The 18,616-nt window shown below is 42.8% G+C and overlaps 1 protein-coding gene across 2 annotated transcripts in view; it reads right to left on the reverse strand.

Moving 5' to 3' along the window:
• PPTC7 (protein phosphatase targeting COQ7) overlaps positions 1 to 18,616 on the reverse strand; it is a 48,547-nt gene that overhangs the window by 4,680 nt on the left and 25,251 nt on the right. Inside the window, exons 2-5 of one of the 2 annotated variants that reach the window (XM_054444970.2) lie at positions 13,892 to 14,071; positions 7,967 to 8,165; positions 1,906 to 2,029; positions 223 to 352 (exon numbers count right to left, since the gene is read on the reverse strand). In XM_054444970.2, the coding sequence (XP_054300945.1) occupies positions 223 to 352; positions 1,906 to 2,029; positions 7,967 to 8,165; positions 13,892 to 14,071 (633 nt within the window). The remainder of the gene's footprint in view (positions 1 to 222; positions 353 to 1,905; positions 2,030 to 7,966; positions 8,166 to 13,891; positions 14,072 to 18,616) is intronic. The other variant, XM_054444971.2, reaches the window with a different exon arrangement.

The following is an 18,616-nucleotide window of genomic DNA, read 5'->3' on the forward strand; positions in this document are numbered from 1 at the left end:
CCTCTGCGGCCAATGAGGTTCAGTTCTGAAGGGCATGCTGTGTGGGGAAGACATGACGAAATGCACTTGCTCTCGTCCTCCTGACCTTGCTGAAAGCCACAAGTGCACAGCTTGGGGGCTGGGAGAGGACACCTCCACAGTCTCACCCAGAGCCCAGAATGCTCCACTCTACTGACACCATGTCCCCAGTCAGTCCCTATGACCTTCCCAAAGAATGCTTACCTCTCACATTCAATCCATTGTCACATGCAAACTGTGCAAAAGGTGACATATAATTTGGGTCATAGGCCAGCTCATGAGCTTGCTCAGCAATGCTTCTGGCAGTCTGTTGTATACTCTCATAATTTGAATTCTAAGATAAAGCATGAGGAAGTTATTTTACAATAATGCTCAAGACGGTAACATTTATCTAACCACCTTTTCCATCATTTAAGTTTTATTCTGGTTAGAAAAGACATTAAAACATCATGCCCTGGCTAATATGAACAAGACTCCAGTGCTGCCTGCACAAGGTATCAATCAGAAAGTCCTTTGCTTTGGTGGCCTTAAGCCCTAAAGTTTGGATTTTCATTTTTGCTTTTTTTCCCATTTGAAATTCTTAAGGTATTCTTGCTAAAACAGGATGAACTGAAAAGGCAGATTCTGATAGCCTTTGAAGGATACCTCAAAAGCTTCCCTGCTTAGGAACAGAGCCTGGCCAACCCCAGTTTGCTCTCCAAGAGCTACCAGTTGCTCTAGTGAAAATACCTTCAGAATTTTATATCAGGAGGAGATTCCTGTCTAGCTGTGAAATCTTGGGCCATACCTTTATCCTTGCTGCTCCAACTTCCTCATCTGCAAAACGGGGATGGGAACACGAGGTCCACTTCAGCTCTAGTTCAGTATAATGACAGGTCTCTGCTTCAATGTCACCTCCTCAAAAAGGCCCTCCCTGACCAATCTATCTAAAGTAGCAGCAGTCCCTTCTACTCTCTATTCCCTTATCCAGCTTTGTTTTTCTTCTTATTTAGCACCCACATTACATCATAGATTTACTTCCCTGTATTTATCTATTTTCCTCCACTAGGATGTAAGTTCCATACAGGTAGGGACTGTGTAGATTCTGCTCACCACTGTGTCACCACACAGAGCACAGTGCCTGTGACAATGAAGCACCTCACACTGACTGCACTCCACAGACAAGGTGTGGCACTAAGGAGTTCCTACACAGGGCTGTAGTTAATCCTCACTACAACCCTATAAAAGAGGATCTTTAGGATGCCCCATTTTATGTGAAGAAAATACTGCTTAAACAGTTTTAAGAAACCCTCAGATCTCAGCAACTTCAATAAATAATAAAAAAAAGAAAGAAATGTACCCAAAGTCATACTGGTTAGAGGTAAAGACTCATGAGAAAAAGACTCATTTTTCCCAGAGTATGTTCACAAAGCCAGGAAAAAATTGAAAGCCTAGTTTTCACCTCCTTCCTCTACGGGAGAAACCCATACTATTTGGTTACTGGTGGCAGCTCAGGTCACACTGAGGCTTCCTGTGGCCTGCTGCCTTCGGCTGGCTCTGGCATGACTATTTCCTGTCTTTGCCTGATTCAACACCTGCTGGGTGTGTTAGAAGAATAAAAGGAGAAACAACCAGGACCCGACGCCATTAAAATATAAATAAAGATACAAACAAGAAATGCCCTCCATCTAGACTTTTCCTGCTTTTACCAGCCTATGAAAAACTTGGGTAGGAAGCTTCTTTTTCCAAGCGCTCTAATTATTTGAAAGACCAGAGCTATTATTATTTTCCTGAAATTCACAAAATAGTTCTTTCCAAAACTAAAAAGAGATAATGCAACTGAATCCATAAAACTCAGCTGTCCAGAGAGGGCCACTTTTCCCAAGAGCTAACCTTTGAGTTAATTACCTTTAACTTTTTTAGCTCCTGAAGGATCATATAATCAGGCATGTTGTCAAAGAGTCCATCTGTTGCCGTCAGGATAATGTCTCCTAACTGGACATCGAAAGACGTGCTATCAGCAGCATCCGGACTGTGGCAAGGACAGGGGAGGGACAAAGTTAAGAAGGCCCTTTAGAGATGAGTTCAAAATGCCCTACAGGCACTATTTTACAATGTAATAAGCTTTCTGCAAGAAAAACTGATTTATTATAATGGAGTCAATTTTTTTAAAAAGTCATTCTGAAACTCCCAACCCTGAAAAAAGTTAATTGAAAACTCTAATATAAATGTTTCAAATTTTTAACTGAAACTACCCAGTAAAACCAAGTCTGATGATTAGTCACAAGTGACTGAGAAGAAGGGAGGAAGGGTTCTCTTCTGAGTCAGATCTAACACACCTCTAAAATCCTAGTGGAAATGAGTCTTTATTCCTAATTCTTTACAGCCGAATTCCATCCTCTCTTTTTTTTGGAAACAAGTCTCGCTCTGTTGTCGAGGCTGGAATGCAGTGGCACGATATAGGCTCACTGCAACCTCTGCCTCCTGGGTTCAAGCGATTCTCCTGTCTCAGCCTCCCAAGTAGCTGGGACTACAGGCATGTAAAATAGTGCCTGTAGGACCACAGTCATGCACCACCACGCCTAGTTTTTTTTTTACATTTTTAGTAGAGACAGGGTTTTGCCACGTTGGCCAGGCTGGTCTTGAACTCCTGACCTCAGGTGATCCGCCTGCCCCGGCCTCCCAAAGTGCTGGGATTACAGGCATGAGCCACTGTAATCACCAGCCACCCAGCCCACCCTCTCTTATTCACATATTTCACTCATCAGTTTCCTTGGATATTTGAATCTGGCTCCTGGGATGCCATAGTGAGGGTGGGATGATGAATACCTGTGGAGAACAACATGCCAATCTGTTTTTTTTTTGTTTTTTTTTTTTTTTGAGACGGAGTCTCGCTCTGTCGCCCAGGCTGGAGTGCAGTGGCGCGATCTCGGCTCACTGCAAGCTCTGCTTCCCGGGTTCACGCCATTCTCCTGGCGCAGCCTCCCAAGTAGCTGGGACTACAGGCGCCCGCAACCACGCCCGGCTAATTTTTTGTATTTTTAGTAGAGACAGGGTTTCACCATGTTGGCCAGGATGGTCTCGATCTCCTGACCTCGTGATCCGCCCGCCTCGGCCTCTCAAAGTGCTGGGATAACAGGCGTGAGCCACCGCGCCCAGCCGCCAATCTTATAAGAATTCATTCACTGCTGGGTGTGGTGGCTCACGCCTCTAATCCCAGCACTTTGGGAGGCCAAGGCAGGTGGATCACCTGAGGTCAGGAGTGCAAGACCAGCCTGACCAACATGGTGAAACCCCGTCTCTACTAAAAATAAAAAAATTAGCCAGGTGCGGTGGCACACGCTTGTAATCCCAGCTATTCAGGAGGCTGAGGCAGGAGAATTGCTTGAACCCGGGAGATGGAGGTTGCAGTGAGCCAGTGAGCCAAGATCGCGCCACTGTCCTCCAGCCTAGCAACAGAGTGAGACTCCATCTCAAAGAAAAAGAAAAAGGAAAAAAAGAATTCATTCACTTGCCAGTCGCAGTGGCTCACGCTTGTAATCCCTGCACTTTGGGAGGCCAAGGCGGGCGGATCACCTGAGGTCAGGAGTTTGAGACCAGCCTGGTTAAAACCCGTTTCTACCAAAAATACAAAAAATTAGCTGGGCGTGGTGGCACATGCCTGTAATCCCAGCTACTAGGGAGGCTGAGGCAGGAGAATCACTTGAACCTGGGAGGCAGAGGTTGCAGTGAGCTGAGATTGCACCACTGCACTCCAGCTAGGGCAACAAGAGCTAAACTCCATCTCAAAAAAAAAAAAAAAAGAATACATTCACTGGAAATAGCTACAGTGTTTTGGCATAGTAAGGACTCTGGTGTCTCCCAAGGGTCCCAAAGTGCTCATCATACATAGGTATTTATTAGTGTGCCTTGTGTAACAGGTCTTCAAGAAATATCTTGATATCCTGACCAGGCGCGGTGGCTCACGCCTGTAATCCCAGCACTTTGGGAAGCCGAGGCAGGCAGATTACTTGAGGTCAGGAGTTCAAGACCAGCCTGGCCATCATGGTGAAACCCCATCTCTGCTAAAAATACAAACATTAGCCAAGCACGGTGGCGTGCGCCTATAATCCCAGCTACTTGGGAGGCCGACACAGGAGAATCGCTTGCTTCAACCCCAGAGTTGAAGGTTGCAGTGAGCTGAGATGGCGCCACTGCACTCTAGCCTGGGCAACAGAGCAAGACTCCATCTCAAGAAAAAAAAAAAAAAAATAGAAAAAAGAAATATCTGTTGTGTAACTAAATGAATGAAGCAGCAAAATATTTGACTCTCCAAATTGGGGAAAAAAACTCTTCAATATACTGTTGAAGAAACCAAGGTGAAGACGGTGTGTTGTATGTGCAACCATTTCCATAAAAAAAAAAAAAAGGGCAGAAAGACACACAGATGTGTATGCTTCTATATGCAGGGAATAGATCTGGAGAGAATCAAAGAAACTGCTCATAGCGGGCTGTGGGGGTGGTGGCTCATGCCTGTAATCCCAGCACTTTGGGAGGCCGAGGTGCGCAGATCACTTGAGGTCAGGAGTTCAAGACCAGCCTGGCCAACATGGTGAAACCCTGTCTCTACTAAAAAATACAAAAACTTAGATCATGGTGGTGCACACCTGTAATTCCAGCTACTCGGGAGGCTGAGGCAGGAGAACTGCTAGAGCCAGGGAGGCAGCGGTAGCAGTGAGCCGAGATTGCGCCACTGCACTCCAGCAGCCTGGGCGACAGAGCGAGACTGTCTCAAAAAAAAAAAAAAAAAAAAAAAAGAAACTGCTCATAGTGGCTACACCTTTGAGGAGAGAATATGTGGCTAAGGGCAGGAACAGGAGGCAGATGTCTCACTAAACTTTTTTGTGTACAAATCTTAAAAAAAAAAAAAAAACAGATGGAAGATCTTTTTCTCTGACAATGCCTGATGAAAACAGACATAAAAATGGGGGAAAACCCCGGGTGGGGAGAAAAGATCCTATATTCAGAGATCATGGCCTCCTGAGGCTGGTTCTTGGCGACTTCTTAAGGCCAGTTTCACTCCTTCCAGGCCTCCCTGGGGAGGGAAAGGTGAGATCTGATAATCTGCCTTAACCTGTAATTAAGGAACAAGAGCCAGGAAAGCAAATCAGATACTGACCCGGAAGGGAGGCACCAGATCCAAAGCACCCTAAGCTCCATGGAAAAACCCCAACACTTGTGTAAGCAACATGTGACAACATTTGTGAAGAGAAAGCATAAAAACTAACAAACAAAAGCACACATGCCTATGAGGATTCACACTAAATGCATTCAGAAAATTTCTGGTTCATCTTCACTTGACTGAGGAAAAAGGTGGCACATGTAAAGTTCTCCATGTGCTGCTGCAGGGAACCGACCTTCACTTACATATTTAGATAATCAACATTTTGTAAAAATGTCTACTAAAGGAAAACCTGTAAGTTAAGGTTAAAATAATATTCTGTAGATAAGAGGGACCATTTACCAAGGAGATACATGAAGCATGAAAAAAAAAAAGGAAAAAGACTGTAAAACTGGGGGAAATCAGGTCAATTCTTTCTGTGGAATAAAGAGAAAACAATGCAAGACGCTCTCATCTGCTCAGCTTTTGAAAGCTAATCAGATTCTAGAAGTGTAGATTAATGACCAGGTTGGCACTGAAGCTCTGTTTTATGCTGAGGTTTTTCTTTCCCCAGGAGTGTCCTTTGCTATTTTGTCTGTGAGAGTCTTGCTCCCATTGGACAGTTCGTCCTCTCCTAACACTCCCACCCATGAGCTTGGTGTTCTGCCAGCTGCAGTTTTGCCCATCTTGATTGAACATACTGTGCTGCTGGAAACTTTTGACTGCACTGAAACATGAGCTGAAATCACATGCTAGCGAGCTGTCTCTGGGCTCCAGGGGAAGCCACCTCCACCTCGCTGGCATGCCGGCAGAGTACTGCCCCAACCTGTCTATCCCACAGTGTGTGAGATATGGCAGGGCTGCTTTGGCGCTTGGAAGCCCAACAAGAAGAATCAAATGAAGAAAAAATTAAAGCACCAGTCTCCAAAAACTGTGATCTGAGCTTGGGCTCTACGGAGGCCTTGGGGTTCAGAGTTCTCTCCACTCCAGTGTGGCTAACAATAATGTAGATTACAGCCAACTTAAGAGGGGCCTAGAATCAAATACTCTTCCAATTATGGCCACACGCCCACTTTTACTTTTTACTTTCGGATTTAGGCTGGTGACAATAATTGGAAGAATATTTAGACTTTTACCGGTAAAAGTTACTTTTACTGCTAAAGTTAATTTTTAGATGGGCAATGCTGAATCTTTAATTACATAACATGCTCATTGCAGTTTAAAAGATGGCAATAATAATTCATTTTATCTTAGTTTGGACCTAAGAACTGGTTTAATGAGAGCTATTAAGTAGAGACAAGTACTTGCTAGAATGCTTCTATTTTTACAAAAGGTTCATTGTCCATTAATCAACATTTATGAATTGCCAGTGATGTCTGTGCCAGGTCCTATAAAGCTATAAGATTGTTAAAGACACTGAAATCTGAGGCTTTGCCTTACTCTGGACACTCATCTAAGAAAAGATAAACTGTAAAAGTCAACTCAAAAAAGCACCGTCTTGGCTGGGCGCGGTGGCTCATGCCTGTAATCCCAGCACTTTGGGAGGCCGAGGCGGGTGGATCACGAGGTCAGGAGTTTGAGACAACCCTGGCCAACATGGTGAAACCCTGTCTCTACCAAAAATACAAAAATTAGCCAGGCATGGTGGCGGGCGCCTGTAATCCCAGCTACTTGGGAGGCTGAAGCAGGAGAATCACTTGAACCAGGAGGCGGAGGTTGCAGTGAGCTGAGATCATGCCATTGCACTCCAGCCTGGGCAACAAGAGCAAGACTCTGTCTCAGAGAAGGGGCGGGGAAAAAAAGCACCATCTTGGAACGCTCTTGACAATTTAAAAGTGAACTGAGAAAAGATGTGAGAAAGAAAAAGAGAACATCTCAATAACATTATCAAAGAACATATCCAAGACGACTTTTTTTTTTTAAAGACAGGGTGTCGCTATGTCACCCAGGCTGGACTCCATCGATTTTCCAGCCTCAGCCTCTCAAGTACGTGGGACTATGGTCCTACACCACTGTGCCCACCTCAAGACCATTTTGGTTTTATTGTTTTGGTTTTTTTTGGGACAGAGTCTTGCTCTGTCACCCAGGCTACACTGCAGTGGCGCGATCTCGGCTCACTGCAATCTCTGCCTCCTGGGTTCAAGCGATTCTCCTGCCTCAGCCTCCTGAGTAGCTGGGACTACAGGCGCCTGCCACCACACCCAGCTAATTTTTGCATTTTTAGTAGAGATGGGGTTTCAACATGTTGGCCAAGCTGGTCTTGAACTCCTGGCCTCAAGTGATCCACCCGCCTCAGCCTCCCAAAGTCCTGGGATTACAGGCATGAGTCACCGTGCCCAGTCACTTAAGACCATTTTGACTCCATTTCCTGCAAGTTCTATTTGATGCATGTAGTAAGAGGTCTAGAGAATCAGGAAGTTACTCCGATAAATAACGCAGATGTCTGTTTGTGCTCTTCCCTAACAATGTATGCAAAATCTTATACAAGCAATGGCATGCATGAACAATGACTCATTTCTCCAGCACAATTTAATAAAGTACTTTATGTACCATGTGGTGTTGATATGAAAAATTGATATTCTGTAAGCCTGAAATAGTATTTTCATGGTCTTGTCAAATTATTGGGTATTTATCAGAATTCCACTTAGCTAGATTATCTAGTTCCAGAAAAGTATCTTTCAAAGTTAAACTAAAAGGTCCTCTTGATGAGAACATTCTCAGTGTCTTCTTTTCATGGAAATGCCTACCTCACTGCATTCAAGGGGGACAGGAGGGGACTATGAATGAGCCACGTCCTGCTCACACTTAATGGCTGAGAGGGGAGATTACCTGTCGCTCAAGACGACTCCCTCGGCTTCAGGGGGAGCGATTGAGAGCTGGAATGGAGTGTTGAAGTAATGCTGCTGCTCATCTGATCGGTGCACGACTTCACCACCCCTGACAACCAGGAAGCCTGAATCGCCCAGGTTTGCTGTGTGTAAGCGGTGGCTGGTTCTGTCCAGCACCACAATGCAGGCGGTGCTGCTACCTAGAAACAAAAATCATCTCCATTTATTTTTTCTTCCTAGGCTGCCTTTGCACACACATTTCAACACATGACCCCAAAGAGCAACACACCATAATTTGAATTTCCTTTGCCTAAACAGCACCTTTCTTAGTTATGCTCCATATCCTCTATGAATATCAATAAAATCCTGATCAGGGTTAACACGGTGGGGAAAGAAAAAGGATTTGTATTATACGTAGTAATTGGGCCACAGATGATCTGAATTCTTCCATTTGCAGTGACAGAAAGCAATAAAAATGACTGGTATTTAATCACACTATTTCATTTCAACAGTGCTGTCATCTATGCCAAATGCTCAAAAGCATGTTGTTGAGATATTAAGTTTTAATACTTCAATGCCAGAATGAAAATGTTACATTTTCCCGACATTTCTTATTAGTCATTGGCAGGAAGCCTTCTCCACGAAATTCACTAACATTTAAGACAGGGCACATAACTACAATTTTAAACCAGATTTCCATCTGTTGAGGTCATGAAGAACTTTTATTGGAGACTAATGACTCACTCACTATGAGGTAACAAGACCAAATTTCTGCAGGCAGCTTGTGGAATCAACCTGTTCATTCAACAGAGACTCTGGGCAAAGAACTCTGCATAGCTTTGCTGTGCACGGGCCACAGATCTTCCCTAGACTGAAAGGCTAACGGCACAACTAGCAGAGACCACTCTCAAGTACTAACAGTTAAACCTATACCTACCTCCACCAGAAAAATGGCAACATAGAAAAATAGGCAGTTCACAAAGAAATAAGTGTAGAAGATCTGTAAATATATGAAAAAATGACCACCTCACTAGTAACGCTTTTCACCTATTAGTTTAACATGAGTCAAAAGAAGATAATGCACATTGTTGGCAAAGTGTAGGGAACATGCCCACTGCACAGAACATTCATTCTGCGGGAGTGAAAAGTAAAAGTAAACAACTTTCCTGGAGGGCAAGATAGCCCTGAAAAATGTACCTCCTTTCATCTAGCAATTCCATCTCTGAGAATTTATGGGAAGAAAATAATTAGAGGGGCAAACAAGACTTAAGTACAAAAACATTACTTAAGATGAGGAAGAACTAGATAACAATCTAAACATCTAAAATAAGGTACTGGTTAAATAAATTACAGTACATCCATACAGTGCAAAGATATACCATCATGTAATACTCAGGAGTACAGGCTCTGGAGTCAGCCTGCTTCCTGCCTGTGTCTGAATCCTAGCTCTGCCACTTCCCAGCTCTGTGACGGGACAAACTACTTAACCTCTCTGTGCCCCAGTTTCCTCATCCACAAAAACAGGGATAACAGTAAGTACCTCATAGAATTGTTTCTAAGAATTAAAATTAGTTAAGTCATGTCAAACCCTTACAACAGATAGCGTTAGCTATTTTATAGCCATTAAGATTATGTAAAATATATTTGAAAGGAAAGATAACTTTAAAATAAGTAGATTACAAACTCATATGAAAGTTTCCTTAACAACAACAAAAAAAGATGATGTCAAAACTTAAAGAACTGTACACCAAAAAGAGTAAAGTTTACTAGAAGTAAATTTTTTAAAAAAAGCAATAGGCAAAGTATAAATTATTAAAATGATGGTTAAAAGGAAAACAAAACAAATGGGCCATGGAACCAGCCGTATTAAATCCCAGTGTGCCATCATTTTTCAGTTATGTGACCATGGCAAGTCACTTATTCTCTCCAGACTTGTTTCTTCCTAACAAAATGGAGAATAGGTCAGGCGTGGTGGGTCATGCCTGTAATCCCAGCACTTTGAGAGGCTGAGGCGGGTGGATCACTTGAGGACAGGAGTTCGAGATCAAGCCTGGCCAACATGGTGAAATTCCCTCTCTACTAAAAATACAAAAACTTAGCTGGGCGTGGTAGTGCACGCCTGTAATCCCAGCTACTTGGGAGGCTGGGGCACAAGAATTGTTTGAACCCGGGGGCGGAGGTTTCAGTGAGCTGAGATTGCACCACTGCACTCTAGCCTGGGCAACAGTGCGAGACCCTGTCTCAAAAAAAAAAAAAAAAAAGGTGGAGGGGAATAAAATTAAGTACCTATGTATTTACCTCATGGGGCTGTTGTGAGCACACAGTAGACTCAATTCAGGTTACCATTATTCTATGCACACATACACACAGAAAAAAATCTGAAAGCATAATCACTCAAATATTAATAGTTTTTTTAGTGGGATCATGGGTAATTTGTATTATTAATTTTGTCTTAACAAAGTAATTTAAAAACACTTAAAAATATACATATCTTTCTCATGCTAATGCCCAGAAATTCCATTTCCTTGTTATCTACAGTATATGCGTTAGTACTAAACTCATACTATGCTAGCCATTAAGTGTCAATGAAAAGCAAAGCACAGGTACTGTAACTCACTGGTAGTTCTGTCAGATAACCCGCTCCATAGCTTACAGTAGGACAAAGATTGCCCATTACCTTTCCTTCCTAACTCAGTGCACATCAACTCTAACCTTTTATCATGAATAGATCACCACCCAAAACATCTTCTGAAAACTCATGGGATTATATTCTGAGAAAGAAAAACAACCCGAGTAGCACATCCTTGAAAATTCTGCTGCAAGAAGGACTCATGTGACTCCTTATTACTCACTGAGGAAGCCAGGCTATCCTTTGCTATCCTGCGACAGTAACTCGCTGAGTTGGAATCAAAACAGTCCTGGTGAGTGACTGAGCTTCAGTATCCAAAGCAGCACCAACAAGTATAAGCCCAGCCTTACAGAACCATCTGGGCTTGGAGTGTACCCTCCTCTTTTGCCTCCTCAAATTCCTGATGTGTGCACGTGGCTCAGGCCCCAGCAGCCTGATATTGGGAGAAGAGCTAATCATTCTCACGTGTTTGGAGAGGCACAAGCAGGCAAAGATGAGTAAGAAAAGCGGTGCTGAGAACCACAGTGTAGGATGTTTAGATAAATGACCCATATAGACAGAAACCCAGGTGAGTCCCTCATGCTCAAATGGAAATATTTTTATCACCCAGCTCCTTATTTTGTAAACTACGACTAAGCCTTTTGTGTGGCAGAAAAAGGGATAACTTTATTAGGACCAACCCTTCAGGTTCTTAAGATACACTGGCTGCTTAGGACCTTATCAATCCATTTAAAGGTTTCTGAGGAAATCATATATGTCAACAATTAGTCTGTAATGCCCTTAGACCCAAACGCAGCTAAAAAGTCAAAGAAATAAGTGGTTACAGCTACCAGCTTGCCTTTTATATTGGAATTGCTTTGTAGGCTTTTTAGCAATTGCTGGATTAAAAAAAAAAATCACCTAACTAACTTATCTGGTAAAGTTGTCATGATTTACAATTATATCTAGCTGAAGTTCAGTAAACCTCAGCAGCCTGTCTTTGTCAAAATATGCTTGAGTTTCATTACAAACAGCCTAGAGATGTGTAGATTTTGTGAAAAAAATGTGTGTCAAACATGGTGATGAAAGATTATTTCAATGTGCCTTTTAGGAGAAAAAAAGTAATCACAATATTCAATGTAAGAAAATATTATTTTCTCTAATATTAAATTTAAATGTATTTTATTAATATCTCCCAGTGACGTGAGGGTGAACAGAAAGAAAAGGAAAGTAGGAATAGGAAAAAAAAAGCACAGCAAAACCAAAGCTTTTAAAGTGTAAAATCAGGATAGTTATGTGTTTTGTAACCAGTTATCTCAAGTCAAAGTAAATGATCGGGGGTCAGAGGGTCAGCAGAGCCACTCTTGAGAACATGCAGGAGGCAGTCCCCTGGAATCTGTGTCTAGGGGCTCTCTCTCCATTTAACATGTGAAGCAAGGAGATCACAGGTTAAGTGGCTTGCCCAAAGTCACACAGCAAGTTGACAGAGAGGTGCTAGAAATAGAATCTAGAATGTTTCACTGTGCCAGGCAAGCTCCAGATCGCATGTTCAAAACAGGGAATTAAGACAAAGCAGTATATATTGAAACTGCAAGACAAGATCCCTTTTCAGTTTGAAGGAAAAGAAGTTAGTTAATCACAGCACAAAGACAGAAGACAGCAGACTGATAAAAAGAACTCCTTACAAACGACTTAAACTGAAAGCCAAATTCTACAACTGTGGTGATCTCCATTAACACTAAACAGGGGCTGATTTTTTTTTTTTTTTTTTTTTTTTGAGATGGAGTCTCGCTCTGTCGCCCAGGCTGGAGTGCAGTGGCGCGATTTTGGCTCACTGCAAGCTCCGCCTCCCGGGTTCACACCATTCTCCTGCCTCAGCCTCCTAAGTAGCTGGGACCACAGGTGCCCACCACCATGCCCAGCTAATTTTTTGTATTTTTAGTAGAGACAGGGTTTCACTGTGTTAGCCAGGATGGTCTCAATCTCCTGACCTCATGATCCACCCACCTTGGCCTCCCAAAGTGTTGGGATTACAGGCGTGAGCTGCCGCGCTTGGCCGAACAGGGGCTGATTTTAAATGTCAATGGTGACTGGGAAGGAGGCCTTCTAGTAACTAGAAAGATGCTGGCTATGAGCAGAAACGTAATAATACCCTCCCTGAGAGTCTGCTTAGAAGGCTGGGTAAGTTCCCAGGAAATCATGTAACAAACAAATGTAGAGGCCTGGCCAAAGGATGCTCCATTAGCATACCACATAAACAAACCCTAAATACTTGGTTTTAAGTTTTCTAATACAAGATTATCGGGGATCTACTTTGTGCCAAGTTATTTCACCGACTAATCACCTGTTAGCAGTGTGGGGTTACCAAACACAACTTGAACTCATCACAGGTAATGAACTCAGTTTTGCAGGCCAGATCTTTTCTTTCCTCTTGCTCTTCTTTCTTCTTTTACCAAATTTTAGAATCCCTCAACAATACAGTTTTAACTTTTCATGTTTCTAAACTTGAAATATATGGAATCAGACTGTTAGGTGGAATTCTGCAATGTTCTCTCTTCCCTTCTCAACATGTTCCTGAGTAGAACATGCAGCTTTAAGTCGTTTCTTTTCACAATGCATTTTTCCACAACAGATAGACTTTAAGGTTGTCCCCAGTTCTCTGCTATTGGCAACATTTTGAGAACATTCTCATACCTATCTTTTGGTTCACGTATTGTGCAAGAGTTTCTCTAGTCTAGGGTAAACACCTAGAAGTGCAATTGCTGCGGCATACTATATGTTCATATTTAATACCAAATTGTTTTCCGAAGTGGCTGTACCTATCCACATTCCCTCCAAGCAGTACTACGTATTCTGGTTAGCCTATAGTTTCTCTTTTATTTTTTATTTTTTGGAGATGGAGTTTCACTCTTGTGGCCCAGGCTGGAGTGCAATGGCGCCATCTCGGCACACTGTAACCTCCACCTCCCGGGTTCAAATGATTCTCCTGCCTCAGCCTCCCAAGTAGCTGGGATTACAGGCATGCGCCACCATGCCTGGCTAATTTTTGTATTTTTAGTGGAGACCGGGTTTCTCTATGTTGGTCAGGCTGGTCTCGAACTCCTGACCTCAGGTGATCTGCCCACCTCAGCCTCCCAAAGTGCTGGGATTACAGGCGTGAGCCACTGCACCTGGCGGTTAGCCTATAGTTTCTCTATCACACTCTGCTTAGTAGGAAGAGCCTCAGAAAAAAGCTGGTCCGATAAACGATTTTCTTGGTTTTGTTTTTAACTATCTAGGGGGCTTCTTTAGAGGAAAACACATAAGATATCCACTTACCGAGCAAAGGGACTTTATTTTGCAGCAACTCACAGTAGCTTGTGGTGAGAATTCCAATGGGATTACTAGGTACGAACCGTCCTTCCTTTACTAAACGTTCACACGTCCGCATTAAAGTCCCTGAGAACTGAGATGGATCAACTCCATAGTCTCTCCAGCCTCCTACACCATCTGCAACCCCTGAAGAAAAAACAAAAATTACAGTAAAAGAACAATCTCACCAACTTCTCAGGAATTCTTACCTCTGTTTTCTCCTAACAGTTAATTTCACTACATGCTACTACATACATTTACTCCAAAATTCAGAATAAAAAGCACTCACGTTTAATGTATTCTACACTAACACTCCTAAGCCACATTCGCTACTTAGAATTTGGCCTTTCATATATTGATGAATAACCTTTTGAGCTACCACAGGGTGGCATTGCCTACCAGCCAAGAGTTCAATTTCAGCAGGATTAGCATCTGTGTATAGACATATTTGTGTCATTAACACTTTGTTGTCTCTTATAAGAATGAAAATTGATTTTTAAGCAAAGTGCTGATGCTAGTGACGATACAATTGAGTCAGAGTTGGAGATCACAAAGAACATCAAAAGCGGCAACCTTTTAACTCCAAACATTGGTCAATCACTGGGAAATAAAGAACAAAATTGAGAACATATCCCATCCCCTCTCCTTCTACCCTGTAGAGGGCGGTACTGTACAATACAACAGCCATTCCACACGTGCTTACTGAGCACCTGAAAGGAGGGAAGCCCAACTTGAGACATGCTCTAAGTATAAAACAACAGCGGGCCGGGCGCGGTGGCTCACGCCTGTAATCCCAGCACTTTGGGAGGCCGAGGCGGACGGATCACGAGGTCAGGAAATCGAGACCATCCTGGCTAACTCAGTGAAACCCCGTCTCAACTAAAAATACAAAAAATTAGCCAGGCGTAGTGGCAGGCGCCTGTAGTCCCAGCTACTCGGGAGGCTGAGGCAGGAGAATGGTGTGAACCCAGGAGGCAGAGCTTGCAGTGAGCCAAGATCCTGCCACTTCACTCCAGCCTGGGCAACGGGGCGAGACTCCGTCTCAAAAAAACAAACAAAAAAAACCACACACACAGTGGATTTTGAAAACTTAGTATGAAAAAAAGTAAAATCTCTTCGGGAGGCCGAGGCAGGTAGATCACCTGAGGTCAGGAGATCGAGACCAGCCTGACCAACATGGTGAAACCCCGTTTCTACTAAAAATACAAAAAATTAGATGGGCGTGGTGGCAGGCGCCTGAAATCCCAGCTACTCAGGAGGCTGAGGCTGGAGAATTGCTTGAACCTGGGAAGTGGAGGTTGCGGTGAGCCGAGATCGTGCCACTGCATTCCAGCCTGGGCAACAAGAGTGAAACTCCATTGCTCTGTCACCAGGCTGGAGTGCAGTGGCACGATCTCGGCTCACCGCAACCTCTCCGCCTCCCGGGTTCAAGGGATTCTCCTGCCTCAGCCTCCCGAGTAGCTGAGACTACAGGTGTGTGCCACCATGCCTGGCTAAATTTTTTAGTATTTTTAGTAGAGAAAGGGTTCACCGTGTTAGCCAGGATGGTCTCATCTCCTGACCTCATGATCTGCCGGCCTTGGCCTCCCAAAGTTCTGGGATTACAGGCATGAGCCACTGCGCCCAGCCCCCAAAATCTCTAATTTTTATATTCATTACTTACATACTGAAATCGTATTTTGGGCCGGGCATGGTGGCTCATGCCAATAATCCCAGCACGTTGGGAGGCCAAGGTGAGAGAATCACTTGGGCTCAGGAGTTCAAGACCTGCTTAGACAACACAGTGATTCCCTGACTCTACTAAAAATAAAAAAATTAGCCAGGCATAGTGGTGTGCACCTGTAGTCCCAGCTACTCAGGAGGCTGAGGCGGGAGGATTGCTTGAGCCCTGGTGGTTGGGGCTACAGTGAGCCATGATTACGCCACTGCACTCCAGCGTGGGTGGACCAGCAAGACCTGGTCTCAAAAAATGAAACAGAAAAAGAATATCTTGGATACAATGCACCAAAGAGAATGCATTATCAAGACTGAGCTCACCTTTCTTTATTTACCTATTTTTTTTTGAGACAGAGTCTCGCTCTGTCACCCAGGCTGCTGGAGTACAGTGGTGTGATCTCAGCTCATGGCAACCTCTGCCTTCCAGGTTCAAGTGATTCTCCTGCTTCAGCCTCCCTAGCTGGGACTACAGGTGCTCGACACCACACCTGGCTTGTTTTTTAGTAGAGACAGGGTTTTGCCATGTTGGCCAGGCTGGTCTCAAACTCCTGACTTCAAGTGATCTGCCCACCTCGGCCTCCCAAAGTGCTGGGATTATAGGCATCAGCCACTGCATCCGGTCAAATTTCACCTTTCTTTTAAAAAATTAATTATTATTATTTTTAGAGACAGTGGCTTGCTCTGTTGTCCAGGCTGGAGTGTAGTGTTATGATCACAGCTCATTGCAGTCTTGAACTCCCAGGCTTAAGTGATCCTCCTACCTCAGCCTCCTGAGTAGCAAGGACTACAGACAGGGTCATGCCACCACACCCAGCTAGTTTTTGTTTGTCTGGCAGTACAGAGACAGGATCTCACTGTATTGCCCAGGCTTATTTTGAACTCCTGGGCTCAAGTGATCCTCCTGCCTCAGCTTCCCAAAGTGCTTGGATTACAGGCATGAGTCACCATGCCTGGCCTCTTTTTATTCTTAGTTAATATGAATATTAGGAAATTTAAAATTACATATGTGGCTCACATTATATTTCTACTGGATAGTACTAGTATGGAGATTTTCATAGGCCCAAAGAGTTGCTGGTGAGTTCAGAGTCTGCTTAAGGCTCCTTTATCAAGAGGAAATCAGTGTTTACGAAAGTCAATAAAATATCAAAGCCATCATACAATCTTCTACTCAAACTCTTGCAAAACACCAAGCTATTCTTTCCAACACTAAAACCAATTTCTGTCTACTAAATTCAAAGACACTGAGAGAAAATGTCAAAAATATACATTATTAAGGCTTTAAATGGCCTTTCTGGAAGGATCCATAAGAAATATTAGCAATGGTTGCTTTAGAAATAAGGAACTGAAAACGATCCATGAACAAAATGGGAATTTTTGCCTTTTACTTCATACCATTCTGTATTGTTTTAATTTTATTTTTATCATGAGCATGTATGATTTTTTAAAACAAGGATTTTATAATTTTTAAAACTTTCTGAGCATGAAACATCCTTCCCATATACACATTTATTTTTTGTACATTCAACTTTAAGAATGTATTTGGTACAAAAGTAGCAGAGTGCCCACATATACATCCCTGAAAAATTGGCTTAACATGAATTGGACATGTGAAACTATTTCTCTGGGGATGGCAATTAACAAAAAGAAAGGGAACACATCGTGAAAAAGTAAGAGGAAACAGAATTGGAAGACATAAAGAAGGCAACAAATAGTTTATCACCACTGGGACAGCAACTTTCCCCACCTATGTGACCAACCAATAGACCAAATTTCACGACAGGGCAATTCCAAATTAGCTAATTAAAGTCATAAAAAGTCTGGGAATGGTTTCGAAATATTTAAGGGGTTGAAGGGGGAGTGACAGAAGCACAGATGAAACAAGACTGGCCATGAATGGATCGTTGTTGAAGCTGAATAAGAAGAACACCCATCTCTCTACTTTGATATATATTTGAAATTTTCCATAACACAACATTTAAATAATAACAATGATAACAAGTTTAAAAAGAAAAAAGACCCTTTTGCCTGCTGTGTGGAGAGCAACAGCGGAAGGAGGAGTTTAAGTAAGAGATCCATTTCATAGTCCACTTTCATAGTCCACTCGCAATCTCCTGGCAGTGTGGTTAGAGGCGCGCAGACATTTGGTATCCATGAAACAACACGTGGATTGAGGGGTGAGGGAAAGAGAAGCAACTGGGCTAACTAGGGATCTATCTTACAAGGAACAGCACATTTCACTCTGTTTTTCAAGGAGTTGTGAAGAGGTTTGGGAAACTTGTATTAAGAGAATTTAAGATCATTTCAATAGGAACTTCTTTGGAGAAACTCTTATTTTACTAGGAGTAAGGTTTCACCACAATTTAAAACACAACAATTTATGTTAAAACACAGAATATAATTATAAGCCTTGCAACACTATCTGATGAATCATTCATTCTTTTCAAACCACTGCCTGCTTCAGGGAAGAATTTCTTCTTAAGTAGTCTCTGGTACAACTACAATTAACTTTAAATACAAATTGGTTTCATCTGCAAATGCCCTTTACAAGAAAACCATTAAAATCTAAGATAACGTTTAGAGTTGATCCTCGATCCTTGCACTCACTAAATAATCTGTCAGCAGGTTGAGTCTGACCTGACACAGCCCTTCAACATTAATCAGATTTCTCCCAGAATAGAGCGCAACCTTTTGGGCACCTGTTTGCTTTTTTACACGGGCAAAGGATGCCAAGCAAAACACCACTGACCAAATCTCTTTAGGGGAGAGAGAAATTCAAAAAGCATATAAACTCTTCAATAAAGCTGTAGGGAAAAAAGCCTTAATACAGTACATATATATAACTAAGTTATATAAGGGGAAGAGTTGTCTTTGGGATAAGAATCAGACTAAAACTAGAATAACCTACTACACGTACATATGAAACCTAATTTTATTCATATTAGGTGGTTGTTTCTACACAGAAATTAATATGTCCTC

This window comes from Pongo pygmaeus, chromosome 10, assembly GCF_028885625.2.
Source record: "Pongo pygmaeus isolate AG05252 chromosome 10, NHGRI_mPonPyg2-v2.0_pri, whole genome shotgun sequence".
Classification (NCBI taxonomy): Eukaryota; Metazoa; Chordata; class Mammalia; order Primates; family Hominidae; genus Pongo; species Pongo pygmaeus.